This window comes from Molothrus aeneus, chromosome 3 (genome assembly GCF_037042795.1).
Source record: "Molothrus aeneus isolate 106 chromosome 3, BPBGC_Maene_1.0, whole genome shotgun sequence".
NCBI lineage: Eukaryota > Metazoa > Chordata > Aves > Passeriformes > Icteridae > Molothrus > Molothrus aeneus.
Window position 1 is genome coordinate 19467471 of NC_089648.1, and position 22164 is coordinate 19489634.

Consider the following 22164-nt stretch of genomic DNA (forward strand, 5'->3'; position numbering starts at 1 on the left):
GATTTTATTTTTTTTTTTTTTAATATCAAGTTGATAGTCATTTTGGAATAGTTTTACTTGGAAAAGTCTGGAATTTAAGTTTTTTTTTTAAATTTGCTACCCCTATTGAACATTTCTGGGAGAAAGATTTAGTTGATTGGTTGTTTATTTAGTTCTGCCTTACACTGTGAATTCAGAGTCACAAACTTCTGTTCTGTTTGTGGATTGAAAACAATCTGAAATTCTTTCTTTTCTTTTTTTGGAAAGTGATATGCACATTCTATGAAATTTTTTAACCAATATTTGTGTCAATGTATTAGGTAAAAAATAATTGAGATATTGTACCTTAATCATACTTTGCAAGTGGTACCTGAGTATCTTCCAAAACATTAACAGCTAACTTTTTCTCTTTTTTTTTTCTTCATTCCTCATCTACCCCCTTCTTTTTTACCTCTGGCTTAACATTCTTCTCTAGATGGGTTTACTTTTTTTTGTCTCCTCTCTTTTGTTTTAATGTATGGCTTGGGAAAGCCTGACTAGGTCTGGGTTCAAACTATCTTCAGAAATATGTGAAATTTGTGATAATTTTTGATCTGCTCCTCTAACGAGTTCCAGGGCGTCTATCCTTCCTGCAGAGGCAGTTCAGTCTTGCTGTGGTGAGCCTTGAAACTAACAGCAGTTGTTCAGAGAGGTCACCAACATAATGAAAAGGGCACTCTTGAGATATCTTGAACCACTTCCATAGATGGCCATGAAGATTAATATTGGGACCTTACATTTGACCTAATATTCTATGGAGAGTCCATGTAGTGAGCAGAGCAAATGGGGATGATGTGCTTGTGGCAGAGAGTGTAAATAAAACTGCTGCATTCTCAATTTTTTCTTTTTTCCCCCTTTTTTCGCCCCATTTTTTATTTTTGATGTGTAAGCTAAAAAACTTCAACTTGTTCTTGCTTGAGCTTATGAAGGTGAGAGTTGTGCCCAGGTGCATTCCTGGGAAGCAGTGGCCCAGTCTCCTTGCTGGTCACAGGTGGGAGGAGGCAGGCTCTTGCAAGCTGCAGCCTCTGCCAGCCTGTGCTGAAACAGCTGGAAATTGGTGTTTTCAACTCTGCTCACAAAGAAGTTGATGATACAGTAGGACTGATAATTAAGCACAGCAATGTTCTCCCCAGTCACCACATTTTGTGATTTCATTATCTGTAAATCCTGTAAAATTGTTATTTTTAAATAATTTTTCCTGGTTATTTTTCCTGGTTTGTGTACTGAAAGAGCACTTTATTCTTTCCTGCTTGCTCTATTTTGGTTTTAGGAACCATTCATTGCTTTTAATTTCAAAATTCTTCTGTCTGCATTCTATATTTTTATATTTTTTCATATTACTACTACTTTTAATGGTGCAAGCAGGCAGTACTACAGTTGGTTTATCCCAGCATTGTTCAGTCACATCAACTGTTCTCTTCAATCTGTTGGTCAAAGGCTAAATAAGATGGTGAGTGAAGATTGGGACTGATCAGCAGGCTTGAAAATTCTACCTTAAGTGTATCATGATCCTGTTTTAGGACTGCAGGTGTTCACAGTGGAGTGACAGATAATCATGTGTGAATCTTTTATCTCTAAATTAGTAACAGCATACTCCAAGAGAGCATTTGATTTTAAAAGAATGTACTAAAATAAATACAGGTACTAAAATAAATAGAATCCCTGTCTGCTAGCATGGCTGAGAACTAAAAATAAAAATGACTCAATAGTGGGACAGCTAATTTTATGTTGGGTAAAATTATGGGGATTTTTTCTCCTCTGTGGAAAAAAAAAAAGTTGAATTCTGTGGTACTGTGATAAACCTTGAAGTCATAAAGGATATTTACTTATCTTTTGTTCTTTTGTTATCTTTTGTGCTGCTACTGGGGTTCTTTTTTTTTTTTTTTTTTTTTTTTTTTTTTACCTGGGGACCCTGCCAGAAAGAGGTCTCTCCACATCAGGAGAATTTTTTGTCCTACTCAACATTGTCTCTCTATGCTGCTCCACCTTCTTTGGAAGTACTCTGCCAAAGCTAAAAGAATATGAAAGCTTTAAATATTTCTTGTATAGCAATGACTTCACACTTGGTGTTTCACAGAGCTGTAAATCTCATCTCAGATTATTTTAAAAAACTTTTTAAAATTAAATAGCTGTAAATGAACAAAATAATATTTCATTCTGCCCAGTTATGCTATAGATATATACCAATATGATACAGCATGTTCTTCTAAACAACCCTAACCCCATAGGTGCTCCCTTGGTCCCTCAGTTTACTACCTGGTATTCTGCAGATTTCAGGAGGGGTTGAGATGAAAGATGAAAGATGTCACCTGCTTGTGGTACAGCACTAGTTATATGATTGGTATTTAACATGGATGATGAAAAAAGAGATTGCCGTGTTTCAAATTAAAAATACTGAACCAAGTCATATCGTGGATCTATGCAATCTTAGGGCTATACTTGCTAGTCTGCATTTCTGTCTTGCAAAAAAAGTTCACCTAGCTTTCACAGAGTGCCAGATCATTCAGCATTCTCTAATATGCATTGTAGGTGGCAGGTGCCAGAGTCTTTGTCATTGTGCCCCAAGGATAAGGCACTCTGCCCGAAAATATTAGATCATTCCATTTTATCTGTGTGCATAAAGCTAGAATTTTTATTTTCTCAAGTTTTCCAGGTAGCCAGAGTGAGGTCTGTAGTTTTTTTTTTTGACTCATGGGATATGAATAATATGAAGTTATTTTAGATGTTGTACTATGTTGCACTATGTTGCAGTATATTTTTAAACTGATCATATACAGTCTGCAGGAAAAAGGGGAAGCATAAGCAAAGAAAAAAGATCTCTTGGTCCATCGGGTAAATTTTCAGAACAATATATGAGCATTTAGTCACGCAAGTCCCATTAATGTTAATGGTCCCAAGCTTTCTTTTATTCATCACGGTGCTGATTGCACTTGGTCAGCTCTTTATCAGTTTGAAATATTGACAGTAGGAGGAGGCGTTCCCTTAGCCAGGCCTGACTGTTGCAGTGCTCTTTTAACTTAGTCATCCTGCAAATGCTCCTATAAATGGATTTATTTCAGCAGATCCAAAATATATCAACCGGATCACCTTACCCTGGTGTTAGCCCCTTTGCATTGGCTTCAATTTGCAAGAGCATTGATTTTAAACATTGATCATTACTCATATAGTGCTCTATGGTTTTGCACCGTCCTATTTATTAAACTAACCTGTTACATGTGCTGCTATTTAAGTCCTATCTTTATCTTGCTAAGAAATGATTGTTTGCTCTCTCTCTCTGATTATGATTTAGTTTATAAAACAAGGCTATTCTCTGAAAAGTGTGTTGGCTGCACTAACTCAAGATTTCTGCATTTTCTGCTGTGCAGCTCCACTTTTCCTTACTGGTCTATATAGGACAATGGGTAATGTTTTTTAACTAAAAGAGGGTAGATTTAGACTATTTTTAAGGAAGTTGTTTACAATGAGGCTGGGGAAACACTGGCACAGATTGCCCAGAGATGCTATGTTTGCCCCATCCCTGGAAACATTGAGGATCAGTTTGGATGTGGCTTTGAGCAACCTGATCTAGTTGAAGATGTCCCTGCTCATTGCAGGCAGGGTTTGACAAGGTGACCTTAAAGGGTCCCTTCCAACCCAAGCCATTATATAATTCAAAATTCTTCCAGTGCTTTCTGCAACTGATAATGTACTTATTATAGTTATTGCAAAAGAGTTTTTTCTTTTGTTTGCCATATTTTTATAGAGTGCTTTGGGTGTTTTATTATTAGGATAACAGACTTCTCCTCTGTTGTCCTATGAAATCTATGCAATGCTGGTCAAGAAAGTAAATGTAGCACAAAATATTTTCCAATACTGAACAAGATGGTGAACTACAAAAATATCTTGCTGTTCTATTCTTTAATTTTCAGAGTCATGGTTATTATACTGATGGCATTCTTTGGTGCTATACAGAATGATATTCTTGCAGAGTTCAGAAAAGAACGTGCTATCTACCTCAGGGAGGAAAAAAAAAAGAAAAAAAGAAGAAATAATCTGGTTTTGCCTGATACTTTATATCTAAGCCTATCTGCTTTAAATTATTTGTTCTGATCATGTTTACATGCCTAAATTTTAATTAGTGTAATTCTAGGGTGGTTAGAGTTATAAAAACTGATACTTGGAGTGGAATATGTCCTCAGGTATTCTCCTGAATAAAGGAAAAAACAAGCTCAATAATAAATAGTATCACATTTTAAGATAGAATTTTTGTCTTTTATTCATTTTTGTTTTCAGGCTTGGTGAGCATTAATAATAATTAAGAGCATTAATAATGCTCTTTTATTCTGGTTTACTTCAAAAGTTTCTTGATTTACTAAAAACAAAACTTCACCGGTAGATGGGTTATCACGAACAGAATGCATTCCCTTCAGTAGTAAATAATGGGAATTTTGGTGTAGTGGAGTTTTAGCCCTTAGGGGATTTTACTTTATTCATTTTCAAGTTGTTCAGTGACTTGCTACAGAGACAAGGAGGGAGGAGGGGGAATCTATTTACACAAATTACAGTCTCTGTTCCTATCAGCCCTCATAATGGGATGAACAAAATGAAGGCTAGACTGAGAGGTGCAACCATCCCAGGTAATATTTTTTTATCCAGAAACAAGTTATGAAGCGAATTGTAGAACCAGGGTGAAACCTTGTTGGGAAGATTCAAGGAGCATGTGAGCAATAAGTCTTTTTGAGAATGTCTACCACTGAGAGGACTTGTAGAAGGAAGAGAAAGTTTTGTCTTGGGATGAAAGTAATCCTTCCCACAGAAGTTTTGGCCCTGCTCAGAGTGAGTTCCTTTACAAAAGATTTCTGCATTTATTTATTACTTTTTGAAAGTTTTGTTCATTATTTTTAAAATATTAAGTTTGTTATAAAAGCACCGCCTCTGCACTCAGCTTTCAAAATTAGTTGTTTCTCCTATTTGATTTCCTCCTTTAGTAGTCTTTAATATTTCTTTCATTTGTTTTGTATTTTTTCTCTTCCAAATTGTTCCTGTTCAGAGATTGAAATATGGCAATTCAAGCTGCTTATTCCAAACTCATGTTAAATTGTCACGTTAGCTTCATTAATTTTCAAAAAAAAATTGAGTTTTCCTGTGTAAACTTTGTTATGCTACCGAACTGCATGCACTAAGGGGAAAAATGAGTTGAATGGGAATCCTGGGTGAAGCAAAGACTGCATAATTGGTTTTATGCCAGACCTTCTGCCTTTCACATAGGCGGGAAAGGGCCAGGGAAATGTCAGAGGTGGAAATCAGGGCAGCACAGTACTCCTGCAGAATTGCAAAGTGACCACCAGCCACAGCCAGCCTGAGAAATGGCCAGGCTCAAGGCTGCTTTAAGATGGAAATGCCCAGTTCTCCTGAAATCCTCCTACCCCTAAGAGCCTCGGGGTTGCTACTGCATGTTTTGGGAGGAAATGCATTAAGAGGTCCCAAGCAGCCTCTCCCCAGAGCTCTGACTGTGGGACAGGGCTGAGCTGGCTGTAAGGTTGCAGCCTTGCCAGTCCACTGCAGCCTTTCCCAGCAGTTTGGGGTGTGGATTACCCAAGGTCCTGTTGGTGGAAGCCCTACTCTGACACAGCTGAGGCACACATGCTCTTTGGGAGCCTTTGCCTCTTCTGTGGCTCTGCCATTCTGTGCTGGGCATTCCTTGCTACTGCAGTTGCAGAATTCAGCCTTTTAGCCTTTCTTTTTATGTAGTCCTTTAAAGAGCATCTATAAATCAGGGATTTTGCATTGCTAACGATGCCATATTTTTTCCCATATCCCTTACACTGCTCTAGGATCACAAGCAAAACTTTAAAATAATCAGTGAGTTAATCAAGCTGGTGTCATCTGAATCCTCAGGCAACACAAGGGATAGGAAAAAAGGTGGCTTTTTACAGCACATGAGAAAAGATTGCTCCTCTTTTTTTATGTGTATCTTCCTGTGAGACATTGCAAGTGGCAAAGTGATCACACTGGAAACAAAATAATATAAACTCTCATACTTCCTAATAATGTTATATGCCCAATCACCCACTTTTTAATTTAATCTATTACAGTGTTGTAATCAATAATGATTTTTTCTGTTGCAGTAAGCCTTATATTTTGAGAAAAAGGGAGAGAAAGAAAAAATTACAGTGAGTTTTGCAGAAGAGGAGAAATTTCCTTATTGCCATAATTCTGAATTAGTTATTGGTTCCGTAATCACTCAAGTTTTAAGTAATAATGTAAAAGCCAACTCAAAGGCAGTCTATAGCAATGAGGTCTTTAATTCAAGAATCCCTTAAGGAATTAAAAATTCTGAAAAGATGACATAGACTCAATCAATACCTGCCTGAAAATATCATAATATATGGAGGTTAAATGACATCATGCTATGTGAAGAAATTAAAAGAAAGGATTTTCAGTATTGGCCTTATCTCTTTTTATTTAGATTAATAAAATCAGTTGAATGTTAAATCTTTACATGTCTGTTTTGTATTAGGAAAAAAGTTGACAGTAGTCTGCCCTGTGGTATGTACCAACAGGTGTAGTTCAGTATTTAGTAATAAACCTAATTTCCTTTGAGTATTGATTATATCCATGAGAAAATCATGAACTCCTTACCATACAGGGAAAAGCACTGAAACACCAAACCAATTGGCTCTTACTTGCATCTGGACATGTGGTGAAAATCTCAGTTCTAATCCTCCTCTGCGGAGCGTCTCCACCACCTGGGTAGGAGGAGGGTTTTACCTCTGTATTCCATTACTGCCAGCATTATTGTGTACCACCCTGCTTTTCCAGGTTGGTGACTGCACACAGGACAGAGCACCTGGTTATATCTGTCCCCTGCAATGTGTATTGATCACATTAGCTGGTTTGCTGGATGCAGCATAGGAGCTTTTCCATGTCCACTGCATACCACCAGAGTGCTTTCATAAAAACCAGGGCAGAGGGAGGGTTTGGGTTGTATTTATCACTCTGAAATATTTCATACTGTGTGAATATTCAGCTGAAGATAAATGTGATTTCATTGCCATGCTAATTCTGTTTCATGCTTCTGTATGTGTTTAATGCTTACTATGAGTACAGGGGTTTGGTTCTTGGGAATATGCCAGACTACAAATTGGTGACACAACCTCCACAGCTGGCTTACTGCACTGGGTCATATTTTCTATGGCACACTCTGTATAGAAGCTTGGCAGAGCAGAGTATGTTGGTGAATTTGGTGGATATGATCTTAACATATGATAAATAATATAAAATCCCCTGTTCAATTACTGGGGCTGTATATTGGGCCATGGCTTTCCAACAAATGAAAAGGAAGTGGAAACAGCAGCCAATGCTGCAGAACTACTTACAGGTGGTTCCTCCCTCCCTCCCTCCCTCCCTCCCCAGTTCTATTTTCAAATCCAGTTCAGGGATTGTGAGTGCTGTATCTATGACAAAATCTTCCTTCTGTGCACTGAGAAACATTAGGGAGAGTAAACAGGGATCACACATATGCTGAAGTAGTTTCTAACAGAAGATGACTAGATTTCTTAGCTTCTCAATGCAGCACTTTCCTCTGTTTATATTCTGGATAGTGCATAGTAGTTAACTTTTGCAGTAACAGCCCCATATGTTGGCTTTATCCTGTTGGCTTTCTTGCCTTCACATGTTCATTTAAAGACAGCAGGGCCAAGGCTATCTTTCAGGATTACAAATAATGGAGGAGGTCAGGGAAGGATGGAGAAGGTCTAAGAAAGGCAGATGGAGCTGGGCAGACAGAACAGCAGAAAATATGGGGGGAGGTGAATGGGGAAGAAGGAGAAACAAACAGTGCAAAAGGAAAGGACAGAGAATAGAGCAGAAGGGCAGAAATGGACATAAAGTAGGGTAGGTAAGGTCAAAGAAGAGAGGAGATGGGCAGAGGAGAGGGGCAAAAAATTGCACAAATAGTTGGACCAAGGTGAGGGCGGAAGTGGACTAGAGGTGAGCAGAACTGTGTTAGTACAAGTTGCAAATCATAACCAGGTAATGAAATATACATAAATCATTCAAGGCAAAGATAAAAATAATAGCCTAAAACCAGTTCAAAGTACAACTACAAATACTACAAAATCAGCTATGAAGTCACACTTCCCAAAGTGGTGCTAACTTAAATGGTCCACAAGAAATGTTCTGTGAAAGGAAAGGTAAATTGCATACCTTTGGCTTTTTCTTTTCTCACGTACTTCAGCTGCAGCTTCCCTTGCATATCCTGCATATTACCCTTGTTCAGCAGAATTTCCTGCTTTTGAGACTTGAATTTGGTAACAACTTTCCAACTTGCATCTCTTATTTTTTGTGTAGATTATATTTTAGCAGTCTTCTGGTTTAGAATTTATTTTGCATTCCTCTCATGAATTTAAACAATTCAAAGCAAATGTAAAATAAACTCTGCCTCAGGTAGGTTTCTCACTGAAGTCAGTAGATCTTTTTCCTGGTTAAGTAGATACAGACTCTGGTCTATTCTGAAATTCATATTAAGGACATAATTAAACCTTGATAGAGACCAGTAATCTAGGCAAGGCCCTAACACTAGAATGAAAAGGAGTTTACACTGAAAAGGACCAGATGTACTTTGTTCTGATGTTCCAGAACTACATCATGAATTAACTGACTTCACCTAGTATCTGAATCCAAGAGTGAAAAATGCCATCATCTACGTGTTCAGCACAGGAGAGGTTGGGCTGAAGTTTTCTATTTCTGTTCTGTCCTAATCTATAAGGCCTGTGCTTTCCACTGAAACTAAGGTATTGCAGACAGTGGTTGGGTAGCTCCAGATCATATTTTAAGTAAAATGTTCTGCATAATTGCTACAAAGTGTTTGGATATGTTTTCAGTGAGCATTTCATGCCAAACCCCATAAAACACTTAATTCACGGGGTGTGCAGTTCCTGTGTACAGAGGCACAGGTGTAACAGAACAAAATGTAAGGCAATATTATTAACACTTCCAAAGCAGGACTTGCTGCACGCTCAAGGTGTACTTCCATTAGATGGTAAATAGCTTAGAAGGCAATGAGAGAACCCTCACAGCTACCTATATATCCATACATAAAGCTTGCACCTGATCATTCCATTGAAATCCTTTTCTGAGCTTAGTCCCTACAAAGAAAACCACTTTTAAGCTTCCTCTGGAAAAGGGTATTGTGTGAAGAATACTCAAGGGAAATACTGCTGCAAATACAACTAGATGAAAATATTATATATTCCTTGCAGTTAATTCTTAATTTGGTAGTTTTGTTGCAGTTTGCTGCTTTACCTTAAATTGCTGCATTAACTTGAATATGTTAGCTTTTTTATTCTCAGTTCTACCATGAGTAGCATTTGTTGCTGAGTTTGTAACTTTAATCTATACTTTTTGCTGAGTGTTTGCTCTGTGGTGTTGTATTTCTGTCTGTAAGTTTTTCTGGTTTTTTTCCTCCTTGTTACATTTCCATTTTAGTCCTCTAGTATTCCTCAGACACTCATCAGCTTATTTTAGTTATTATTCTGTTCCTTATATACACTGTCTAATCAATAATGCTCCTCACTTGCTGCAGAATTTCCACATTATTGTGCTTTCAGCTTCTGAGATGCTGTGATGGATTCTGCCTTGGCTAGTGCATGGTTGTCTGCATTTGCTGTGTTTCAGATCATTACACTGACTTTAATTTTGATGTATTTACATTTTACTCAGTTGTAATCTAACTCTTCCCTTGATCAGTTAAGTTACTATCTGTGCAGTGTTACATTTGTACTACTGCTGGAAATACTAACTAAAGACTTATAATTGAAGTGCTATTTACAACTACTGACCTCCAGCTCATTTCTGATTTCACTGTGATGTTGACCTTTTATAGATTGCACTGTTGTAAATCTTTGAAGTGATTCTTCTTGTCATCATATTTCTAGTAATTATGATTTGCATTGCATTAACACCTAGAAGCCTCTGCCACCTTACCCTTGTTGCATAAGATGACCTTTTTTATGCACTAATTCACATATGGGTAACAGAATACAGTTCTTTCTCTAAAGAATTTATGTTAAAATGAAGATGAATGCTTTCCTCTGTTTCCATTCTTTAAATATCAACCTTTGAATTAATGAAATTGCTCATAAAGGATTCGTACTCCTAGAAACTATTTTCTTCCATTTCTAACAAAATCAGTGTCTTTTGAACTTTTCTAGGCTTCAAAAAGTGAATAAATAAAAATAAATAATTTAAAATGTTTGAGAGAGTTCATGTTTGAGTAAAATTTTCTCAGATTCTGCTTGGTGGGCATCAACATCAAAGAGAGCATTAAGTGAAATTTGGACTGATGTTTCCTCTTTGTTCATATTTCACTGCAGTATTGAGCAACACAGAAACAAACTTGCAGCTGATCCTCACACCAAGCAGCATTTGATTCTGTGAGTTTCAAAATTAGAGTTTTATTTCTACTCTGGTATCTGTGCTTTGAGAAGGTGGTGCTGGTTGGAAGGCATGCTCATTGTATGCTTTCCCAGTGTACATAGTGGAGAACAGTTATGAATTCTGTACGTAGACTGGCTTAATAAATGAATTCGAGGCAGGTCACTAATTTCTTTAATGATAGTATTGCTTAAAAGACTGTGTAAAGAGCTGGCTGTTGACTCTAATGACAGAGGATGCTCACAGATAATGGCATCACCTGCATCTTCCTATCTGGTTTCACCCTGATCGCTCATATGTTTTTGTGAGGCCTTCATTTTTTTGTTTAGATAAATCCAGGTAGGCAGACTAACCAGTTGCTTTCGGGTCTTGCCAAATTCTTAGATAACATGTGCCAATATGTTATCTAAAGTTGTCTGAATTAAGTTTCTATTTTCACTGAGAAAGTTGTAAAGTACCTGTGAAAAGCCACGTTTTCTTTAAATTTTCTTTTTACTTCCCTTAAGTGCTCTTTTTACTTCCCTTAAATGGTCTTGTTTATGTGTTGAGTGTATGTTGGACAGCTTCTCTGCTTCCTAACTGCCTTCCCTAAGCAATCTCAAATGTTTGTATTACATCCTCTTCCTTGTTCACTAATTCTAGTAAACCAGTCTTTTTCAATTCATATGAAAATATTCTCATTCCATGATCAATCTTGCCCTGAGCAGATTAGTTTTTTCTTAAAGAATTACTTTGTATAAATATAAATCCTTTAATGTATAAAGTAGAGTTTATTTATTTTTTCATGGTATAAAAAAGTGATAGAACAGGCCTGGAAAAGCCAGTTAATTCTGAACTGCACCTACTGATGTGCAGCATAATATTACTACAGATTGAGAATTTGCTCTTTCCAGAAGTCTTGTGATGTTCTGCATAGTGTGCAGTGTTTGGAGGAAGCTGAACTAATCCCCTCTTTTGGAAGTATTAGTGTCTCTCAAATGTCAGTAAATGCCTAGTCTCTAGGTAACTTTTCTGAATACATGTGGGCGTTTTGCTGATTTTATCTGTGTGTTAGGATGTGGAGGACAAAACAGTAATGAATTTTTCAAGCATTATAGAACCTTACACAAGCTATATTGGCCACTGTTCTTCAGGAAGGAGGAATATGGAAGGAAGGTGTTTTAAATGATGGCTCTCAGGTGACATGCCCCAGTCATTGGCTGAGTACAGACCCAAGGTCTCCTAATTCTGAATCTCTTGATTTAACCACTAGGTATTGCACTATTCCTGACAAAGCATCACTCTGTTAGTGAGGGGATAAAGTGCTACTAATACATCAAATCTTATCAAATGACTTTAAACTTATCTTGGCTTTCTTTTCACCAAGGTTTGCTGTAAATCTTTTCTACTGGGGAGTAGCAGGACTTGTGTCCTTGCTAAAAGGAGAAGATTGATTTACTGTATTCATATGGAACCAGCAGATTCCTATGAGTATGGAGTAATGAATTGGAGTATCCATAAGTTTTTTCCCCATGCAACACTTTGGGAGACCTTAAAGCCTGGAATATGCTACAGAAATGCATTTGATGGAGACTTACAAATGTGTATCTTCTGCATAGAATAACAGCATAACATATCTTTTAGTATGAACAGTATTCTTATTCTTCAAATAATCTAATTGATTGTTCATTGGGCTCAGTCAGCCAAAAGTGGAGGGAAACTTTGTACAGACATCATTAGTTTTTCTCCATTTAAAGATTAATCATGAAGAGCTCTGGCTCTTTAATTCTGTAATTTGTATATTTAATGGGCTGCTGCAGAATCTATGACAGTAATTAGCATAGCCCGAAAACTCATTAATACGCAACAACATGATTAATGCAGCATTAATGCAAACATGACTGAAGTTATTTGGGTTATGTAGTAAGAAGATTAAAGCTAAAATGTCCTGTTTGTTTTACCAGTAGTGGGTATAATGGGGTAGCAAGCAAAATAAGAAAAAACAGGTATCAAATTAGTCATTTTAGTGTAAAAGAAACACTCAGATCTTTTCAAGAGGATTTGGAGTTTTGCTTGAGAATTGGTTTCCACAAAGAGTGTTGCATGTTTTCTCCTTTCATTCACTCACCATACTCTGTGTTTATGCTTGCTCAACATTTTAGTTTGATTTAGCTTTTTGGCAGTTTGATGTATTAAGAATACCTAAAAAAAATTCTTCATGTTGAGTCATTCTGAATAAAGTTACACTTTTTCAAATACAGGGCTTTTGTACAGTCTAATTTAGAAACCATGGATTTTTAGATTCTCTTGGTTTTACTGTGATCAAAAAAGACAAGGGGCTCCAGTTACAGTTTAGGAAAAAGTTTAGGAACTTTATGTATGTGAGTTTATACAAATATATACATGTGTGTACATATGATATCTACATATGTATGTGGGTTTTAAATATATATTTTATATTTCTAATAAAAAACTAAAGCAGCTTAAAAATGAAGTGGATTTACTTCATCAATGGAATGACTAACTTAGTGTAATGTTAGTGATGATGCGCTTTGAAAACGTTTTTGGACACATTAGGTAACAGTAAAAAATGAAGCCCGATCCTGTATGAAAAACAGCAACAGGTCTTGCACAGCTTTGGGAAGAAGACCTCCTGTCTTCTTCTCTCAATAAAATCCAGGAAGCTATAGGCCAACACAAAGTGTGGAGAAGTCCTTGTATTCAGCAGAGGATCTTCATAAGTATGTCCAGGGAAGTCTCTTCTGAGTTTCTTCTTTTCTTCCAATTCCACTATCTATTAAGTGAAGCTGCTTTGAAAACTGATCAGTTTTTGTTAAGTCTTCCTTTTAATTTTTTTCCCTACAGGTGTGTTTTCTTATATATAAAAAAATAATTGTCTCTTTTAGCTATTGTGATGACATGAGGTATCACTCTCACAGAGAGAATAGCAACAAAATGCTATTGAGGTGCATAGCAACTGAGATTTTTTACTCTCCATCTCTCCCCTTCCCAGTTAAAAACAAATTTTGGTTCATAATATCTATGGAAAAATGTATTTTGATTAGGCAAGAGCATTTGTATACAGTCTTAATAGTAAATAAACACTTAAGGTTTGTCATCCTGAAGGGACTACTGAGAGCCTAATGCTGTCGTCAAAATTTTATATACAATTTCTATTCATTTTCGCTGTCATTATGCACAAATAAGGCTCTCAGTGAGCATAAAGTGATCACTTTCTTTGCCAACAATTTTCTGTTCATTAGAATGTGCAATTATATAATTATTGAAACCATTTCCTATAACAATATAAGTAAAATGGAAATGCAAATTATGTTCCTACAATTGTACAATTTTGGGAAAAATTCACTGGAAATGGATGTGCTTCATAGATTATGCAAAACTTATTTTTGAAATTGCTTTTTGATTTTCAAGGTATTTGGCAGATTTCTTCCTTTTTATTTTTCCAATTGTAATGTATGCTCTTTTCCATTTATTTTCTTCCTAAGTTTGCAAGGAAATTATCCATAATATGCTGAGGTATTATTCCTGCTATTATCTATCTTGCTCATATGGGTTGGGATTTGATGTATTTATGAAAATTAAGCTAAAACTGATCACTGACAAGGTTGGAAATCTATTTATTTGACTATTCTTAGTACTTTTGAATAGAGTTGTTCATGTGGTTATATGTAAGTTTTGGTGAAGGGTCTTGAGACTTTTGTAGATAATTTCTTTGTATTTAATGACTATAATAACTTCTACTTTTTAGCTATTTTCAACTCTGAATATCTAGTTTTAGAGAAAGGTACTTTACAGGTATTTTTTGCTGAATGGTTGGGACAAGATTAATTTTTAAGTAGGTTACTTTGCTGAAATCTCTCAAGTGGTTTTGCAAAAGATGATTTCAATTGTCTTGGCTCTCTGCCTACATTCTCCCCTCTACTCTTCACCAAAAAGTCAAAACACAATTTTTGAGGACTCTAAAATGTTTTTGTATTTTGAAATGTTTTTGACTTTTTAAAAACCTTTTTTTTTAGGAAAACTAAACTCAGTTCAGTTCATTTGGAAAGATATGTTACAGCAAGTTGTTACCCTTATATTCTGGGTGAATGATTTCTTGTTCAAATGAAACCTATTTTAAACTTTTTATTTTGCAAGAAAAAAGGGTTTTTGCATTAGTCAGAAATGAATTTTATTGCTGTAATAATTATAAATTATTAGTATATGTTATGCTAATCTAGGAGCTGTTCTAATTTATTATTTTCCTGCTGACTGCCAACTGTTTCTTCTAAACTCAAAATAATCCCATGTGCTCTGTAAACTTGCCAGAAATGCAGTCAGCATCTCAAGAGCACATTTCTGCCTCTTAAATACTTTTGTGCTGGTCTTGTAAATCATACTGAAATGTGCTAGAAGAATCTGAATCCAGGTAGTCTGAATGTGAAATGCTGCTGAAATTCTGAGCCTTGCTAAACTTGCATAAGGGAAGCAAAAAGGGGGAAGAAAAATCCCACCATATGCATTTTCTTTATTGGACAAAAAAAGAAATTTTTGTGTTCTGGCACATCAAAAATTAGAGTAATATTATATAATTTTACTTGTAATGTCAGCCTGTTCCTGAAAGGGACTCTTAGAGCTGTGTCCCTTGCAGGGTAATGTGCTGATGTTGCATCTCATTTGGATGCCTTTGAAAATGCCTGCATTGGTCATGTTTCACAGTCTCATTCCCATTCTAACCTGGGTGTGCCATCTTTGAAACTAGGACAGAATTCCAGTCCCAATCTACTGCTGCATAAATTGAAAGTATGTAGATCCTGACAGAAGGTTAGTCTGCCCTAATACAATTTGGGATATTTGAAAACACTAATGCTAATAATTGCTAATTTATTTTACTTGTCCTTTTTATTACTCTGTAGTCTTCTTTTCATCTTTTATGTTCACTATACACAATGCTGGTATTATTTTTTGTACAATGCCATTATAATTAAAGAAATTCAATTACGGAAATTAAATAAGTTTCTTTATTTATAATTAAAGGAATTCTGACAGCTTCTCCAATTGCAACTATAATTTGAAATGGAATGAAAGAATTTATTTGAATGACATACATAAATGTTTAATTTGTAGTAGAGTTTCCTGTTGGTTTTTATCCCAGAAATAATAAGTTCTTGTGGAACAATGATTTGTGTCACACAAGCAAGCATGTTAGGTGAATTCTTGAGTTTCAGTTCAAGTTTCAGTTGGTTAAAAGTACCTTCCTACTATGCCCCACAGATGGTCATGTTTTCCATCCAAGATTTAGTAGCATGAGTAGTGTGGCTGAGATGCAGTTTCTGTATATGACAAATTACAGAAGTAATCGTAATGTCACTGCTTTATTTATGTTTCTATTTATATGTTATATTTAACATTGAAATTAAGATTTTAGACATGCATTTTGAAATAAAAGACACGAGTCTTTGAGAAACTTGAAAAATGTCTCACCCTCCCCCTAGGTATGAAAAAAAAAAGAAAATTTATTTGGTAATACAATGTGTTTTTCAAGTTCTGTGAAACTTCTCAGATGTTGGAAGGAAAGATTTCTCTGTCCAAATGAAGTAAATCCATTTCCAGTGTTCTGTGCCACTAAAAGAGAAAAATGGCATGCATGTAGTTGCTACAAGTCTGAATGGGCTTTTGGGTATGCTTTGTATTGACCTGGAGGTCCAGCATTAATTACTGTGTTCTTGTGAAAAATATTAATTTCACAAGTTTTTTATCGTGCAGTGAAAATATTGTCTGTGGGGCAGAAGTTTTCTTACTATTTGGTTTCTCTCTTGTAGTCACTTCTAGAAACATGAGAAATTATTAATATTGAACTTCCTTATCTCATGAGAAATTCTAAGGACTCTTGAGCTTAAAGGGATGAAGTCCTTTTCTTAATTCTTTAATAGTTGGCAAATTAATTTAGAAGAAAATAACGGCTCCTGACTCATCAATAATTTCTATAAAGCTGTAGCCTCTCTACAAGCAGGATTCTTCAATATCCAAAGAAAAAGAAGGCTTCTGCATAACAGTTGAAAACTTCTGTAATTACTGCAATTTTGCTGCTTTGAGCCATTTAATTTATATTTTCTAACACAATATTACAAGAATGTATGTGTACAATATATAACACAAGAATGTATATGTACAATATAACACAATACTATAAATAACACGATATCAATAACACAAGAATGTATATGTACAATATAGCACCATTCTATAAAAGAATGTATGTTGTTTTAGCAGAAACTAAATTATTTTGTTTGTGTTAGTCCTTCTGCATCAGGTGTGAGGAGGGAACCTCTGGTCTTCAGAAATGTCTTTTGGCAGCTTCATAAAAATACTGGCAGCTTGTTAAATTAACTGTGCTCCCCATTGCTGGGATTAGAGGCCATCAGTCTCAGCCTCTCCAGCAGATACCGCAGCTGGAAGTACCTGGAAGCTCACAGTATTGCAAGAGCTCATTTCTGAGCCGGGCAAAGCTGTGCTTTTCTTTAACTAGAGACACTGTTGGCTGAGTTTTTTCATGTGCAGGAGCTACTTGTGTGCAACTGCTTTTTGCAGGTTTTTCAATAGCAGCACTGATTCTCATTGCTTTGTGTCTGTGACTGCATCATGTTATTTACATGAAAACATTGGAGGCAATTAGGTAGAGAGGCCAAAGGATATTCCTTTCAGGTACAAGCATAATCTAATATGAATGTGTGTCAGAATTATGAGTTTTATTTTTTTTAAATATAGGTGCTGTCTGCAATAAAATCTTTAGTAATTTATTGTTTTCTGCCTGTCATAAAGTAAGGAAAATACTAGATAGTTTGATAAAGTTGGGTAAAACCCAGTTACTTACCTTGTTCTGTAAAGCACCTTATACAGAAATGTCATGGAAGTGTATAGAATAGGTGGGTGTTGCTATTACTGCCTTTTCAGTTCCCTTTGCAAAAAATTGGTACAGGAAAAGCATGGCTCTACCACACACTCAGGGATTTTATCAGAAACTAAATGGAGGACTATTGATAATGATCTGGAAAGCCCTTAATGAAGCATAGTTCATCCATTACTCCTTTGGATATTTCCAATTTTTGTTGGAAAACTATTTTCTTTTCCATGTGTTCTTTGTGCACTTAGATATGATGTTTATAAAATAATATATGTAAAATTTACATGTAACCACATACATATATCTTTTGGAACCAAAACCCTACTATTCTTTGTTCAAATCCTTGCATGCAGAAACCTCATTTCTGTTTTACCTACAGAAATGTTAAGTGACAAATGAAAATCCACATCAACTTTTAAAATAGTATGCTAATATCTGAATTATGTTTTCCTAAGAAAGAAGTTACTAAACAACATTAGTCACAATTGCATATCTTTTTTTTTTAGAGATGAATAAGTGCTCACAAAAATTTCTCTCAAGCGCTGCCTCAGTCTGGATTAGTAAAATTTCTCCTGCAATGTGTAGCAAGGGTTTTAGGTGAACAGAACTTCCATGATTTTGCTTTGTAATGTTGCTGCTGTTTTTAAAATGATATTTTATTTGTAAATTTTGTTGTAACTTACAAGAACCACTTTTGGCATTAACCATCTATTTGCTTTTTTCTAACCAGGTATTAAAGTGAAATTTAGAACCCAGGAGCCTGATGGTTTGATTTTTTTCTCTGCATCACCTGGCAACCAGGAGGAGTACATTGCACTGCAGCTGAAGAGTGGGCGTCCTTACTTTCTTTTTGATCCACAGGTACAACAAAAGACAGGATCCTATAAAAGTAGCTTATATCATTTACCTTTGTACTTTTTACATGCTTATCCTTGGGGATTTTTTGTTTTGTTTTGTTTTTGGGTTGGTTTTTGTTTGTTTGTTTTTTAAATTTAATTGATACAAGCTAACTTGCTTCTCAGAACCCATAGGTAACTAGAGATTTTGAGGGGAGAAAAACTGAAATACTAAATCTTTGCTGATTTTTTGTGGGGTATGCCACAATATAAGATGGGTTTTTCTGCATTTTTATGAGTGAAGTTTTTTGTCAGTGCCACTAAACACCACTACAGCTTAAACTAACAAGATTTCAAAGTTGTGCAGAACGAAGTTTTGAACTAGTTAGTAAGTTTATATAATGTTAGTCAATTATTTTTAAGCCTCTCGTCTTGAGACTGTTCCCCTATAGAGATCAGCATGACACCATTATGCAAAAATATAAATGAGAGAAATAGCAACAAAATAAAAAGTAAGGCCACAGTGCCTTGCATTTCTGTTTGGATATTTTGTGTTTTCTGGGCACCCCAAAACTGAATCTCCTTATGGAATTAAAAAACATTATGGCCTCAATTATATTTCATAAATATGCAAGAAACTGTAAATAATTATCAGATTTTTCTCACCTAGTCTTAACCTTTGCCTCCTGAGCTCTGCCACAGTCACTCTGTGACCATGTGGAGGTGTTGTGCAGTAGTGAAAATCCCCTTAAGCTTTGGAACACCTATAGAAGAAGCAAGGTGCTGCACAGAAGCAGGCTTGTATGTGATCCCAATGCTAGAAAATGTTAAATCTGCTTCTAAGCCCAAGATACACACTTCTATTAATTCTGCAGCATTTACACGCAGGCTTTATCTTATTGTGTACTTCAGATTTGGGGCCCAGCTTAATGTTGTTAATATTGTCCTCATAAACATTTTAATAGAGACTAGTTCTATTTTTGCTCTCTTACACCTATGCCTTCTTTAAACTGAAAGGAAAGTTTTATTTCTTTTGGAAGGTCTTCTGAGGTTTATTTAGATTTTTCTGTTGTTGTTTGATGGTTAATTGGAGTGGCTATCTTTCAATTGACGTTTTAATGCTTCAAATAGTATTCCTAGTCCTTCTTTCAGATTTGCTTCTTTTAAAGTAGCTTTATGTCAAGTTGTTGAAATCATTCCCTAGAAGATATTTTATTTGTTTGGATCCACAGTATCGGGGGAATGGGAAGGGGGAGAGATGGAAGAGTGGCTGCATTGGGGCTTTAATTTTTCCCCCTTTTTCACCTGTCTCTTAACTGCAAAATCCCCAGCAGGTCTTATATTCAGTCCTTAGAGCTTCTCAGTTCATGTAATATTTTCAACAGGTACTGTCTTGAATTTTAACAGATTACTTCTTTATGAATGTATCTTTCTTTATCTTTTTATTTCATTTGAATCAGGCAACTCTTCCATGCTGATTTTTAGGCTCATCACTTCAATAGTTTCCTCTTATGAAATAGCCTATGGTGCTGCTTCAGTGCTTCAATTGCTGTTTAGAGAAAAAAAAAAAAAAGCTGTCATTCAAGGCATCCAGGAGCAGTGTAGGTCTTAATAGTTGATTTACTTCCTTGAAAGCTAATACTTTCTAATTTCTCATTAATAATGTGGAAGAGATTCCTGTACATTCTCATGTTCAAAAGTAGGGTACAGTGGCCTACATCAAAGTGTTTTGTGTGGAAACCTTTTCTTTTACCTCTAAAAATTCAGTTATCAAAAAATTTCAGTCTTCTGTATCCCTAATATGCTGTGCTACCTTACTGTCATTACATTTGTTTCTTTGTTTTTGTCAGTTTGTTTCTTTTTTTCTGTAGCCATGATTTGCTATTCCTTTCCTACAGTGTCAGATATCCTGTACTGTAGAAGCATTTCTTCATCTTTCATTTGTGCATCACAGTCTGCATTAGTGTGCAAATGCTTTAATTACTTCTTATTGACATGAAGTGGTGTCTTAGCCAGGTTATAGGTATTCTTGTCTTTAATTATAGTCATGACATATGCAGTAAACATTTATGGCCCTTCCTTTATGCTCTTCTCTGAGAAATTGCCAACACTCTTTTTGATGACAATTGTGTCTCTGCAGCTTTTTATCTGCAGCAGTGTGGTGTAATATTCTGTGCTCCCTTCCAGCTGTGACCTGTGGCAGGTTAATTATTTGTACCCTCAGTCCCTTTCGGGATGCTGGGCCGTATCTTCGCTCGTGATCAGCCACGCGTTCTCTCTTTGTTGTGTCTGCTCTGGGGATGGTCCTGCCAAGCCTCCTGGTGGGGAGCCTTCAGCAGCCTTGCTTCTTCCTTCGCTAAGTGTTAATTTCAAATCCTTTTCTTCGTGTCCATTCATACTTCTCTGAGCTCCATGTACACCACCATTCATCTGGCTGTTGTCTGACTGTTCCTTTTTGTCTCCCTTTTGTGCTGTGCAACTGCTCTTTTTTCCTTCTTAACTGTTTTACTGCCATTCTTTGTGGGTTACTATCCATGGTCCAGGAAGCACAAGGTTTTTTTGCAAACAGATATTTCCCTTAGTCTTTTTGGAACAATCAAATTTTTCTATAGAGCTTCCTCTGAACTCAGTCTCTGTAAAGCTTCAGCTGTCTGTGGATTTTTCTTCTTATCGTGATGTCTGTACATCTACACCTAAATTATACAATCAACTCCAGCTAAATTTATGGTTTTCTTTCAGTGGCTACAGGTAATTTCTTCTTTTCCCAGGGAAGTACTAAACATCTTATACCAAGTGAAATCAGTGGAAATATAAGCCCAACATGGAGCACCTTTTTTCCTAAGTGATTAGGACAGCCTGAGGATAGACTGAGATTCTTCTCACAGGGTGGAGGGAATTGTATCTAGCTCTTCCATTTTAGAAGATGATTCATTTACTAAATTTTACAGCAAAAAGGAGGAACACTAAATACTTTCCTTGTGTGCGTTGCCTTGTTTGTTGTTCTTGTCATGGAGAGGCCAAAGTATTAGGCACGCTCTGAGGGTGAGGTTTTTATTCCACAAAATAAAAGGAAGGAAGATAGATAATACCTGGCTATATGTCCCAGCTAGACCTTCCTCCTTGGCACTGGCAAAACATCAGTACTTGTTCACATTCTTAGTAGTAGGAGTTCAAGCATTGAAAGAACTTGATTGGGACAAGTGTTGTTGCATTCAGACTTTGGCACCTGAGACAGTATCTCTGAAGATTCATATTTGTGATGATTTTCAATGTAAACATCAGTATGACAGAATCGTTTATATTTACTCAGTTATTACTGACAGCAACCAAACATTAAGACTTATTGTATGGCATAGCAAAATAATGCAGATTTCAAAATATGTGATTTCCAAAATCCATGACAAGCGATCTTACAGCAGGCTGTTTGAATGTGATCCCAGAGTGACTCTGGTAGTTATGGAAAAAGTGTAAAAAGGCCTCTCCAGTGCAGCACATGCTGAACTCTGAACACTTTTTTTTGTCTTCTACATTCCTTCCCTCCAAAATTAAGTACAGGTTAGCACGTGTGCTTGTGTGGTCCCAGATTGAATTGGTTACAAATAAATGTGGTTTCTGATGTATAAAACTGTTAATACTCTAGAATGTTGCCAAACATAACATGAAGAACCACTTATTCAGGCACCTGATCTTTAGAATGCAGCATCGTTTGTACCAATTTTAACGCTAACTAAGTACACTTTGATGAGACAGCATTTAATAAAATGCTCATTAATTTCATCATTAGCAAGGGTATGCTAAGAAGTAAGCCAGTTTCTTATGTCACGCCCAATTAGCATCCCATGCTAGTAATCCCATTAGTATTGTTGAATTCACTAATGGAAAAACTAATGGGCATGCTACCAGGGCACATTAATTGGGCATGACACCAGTTCTGGTTTTAATTATTAAACTACGATAATGAAATGTGTGTGTTTGTAAAATATTAAAATGTTGAAATAGGAGAGAAGACAA

General features: G+C 36.0%; 1 protein-coding gene across 1 annotated transcript in view; it reads left to right on the top strand.

Annotated features, from left to right (window-relative positions):
- The window catches only part of USH2A (usherin), a 375341-nt gene that overhangs the window by 110764 nt on the left and 242413 nt on the right, over positions 1–22164 (top strand). Inside the window, exon 22 of the mRNA XM_066546427.1 lies at positions 18048–18178. Coding sequence (XP_066402524.1) covers positions 18048–18178 — 131 coding nt within the window. The remainder of the gene's footprint in view (positions 1–18047; positions 18179–22164) is intronic.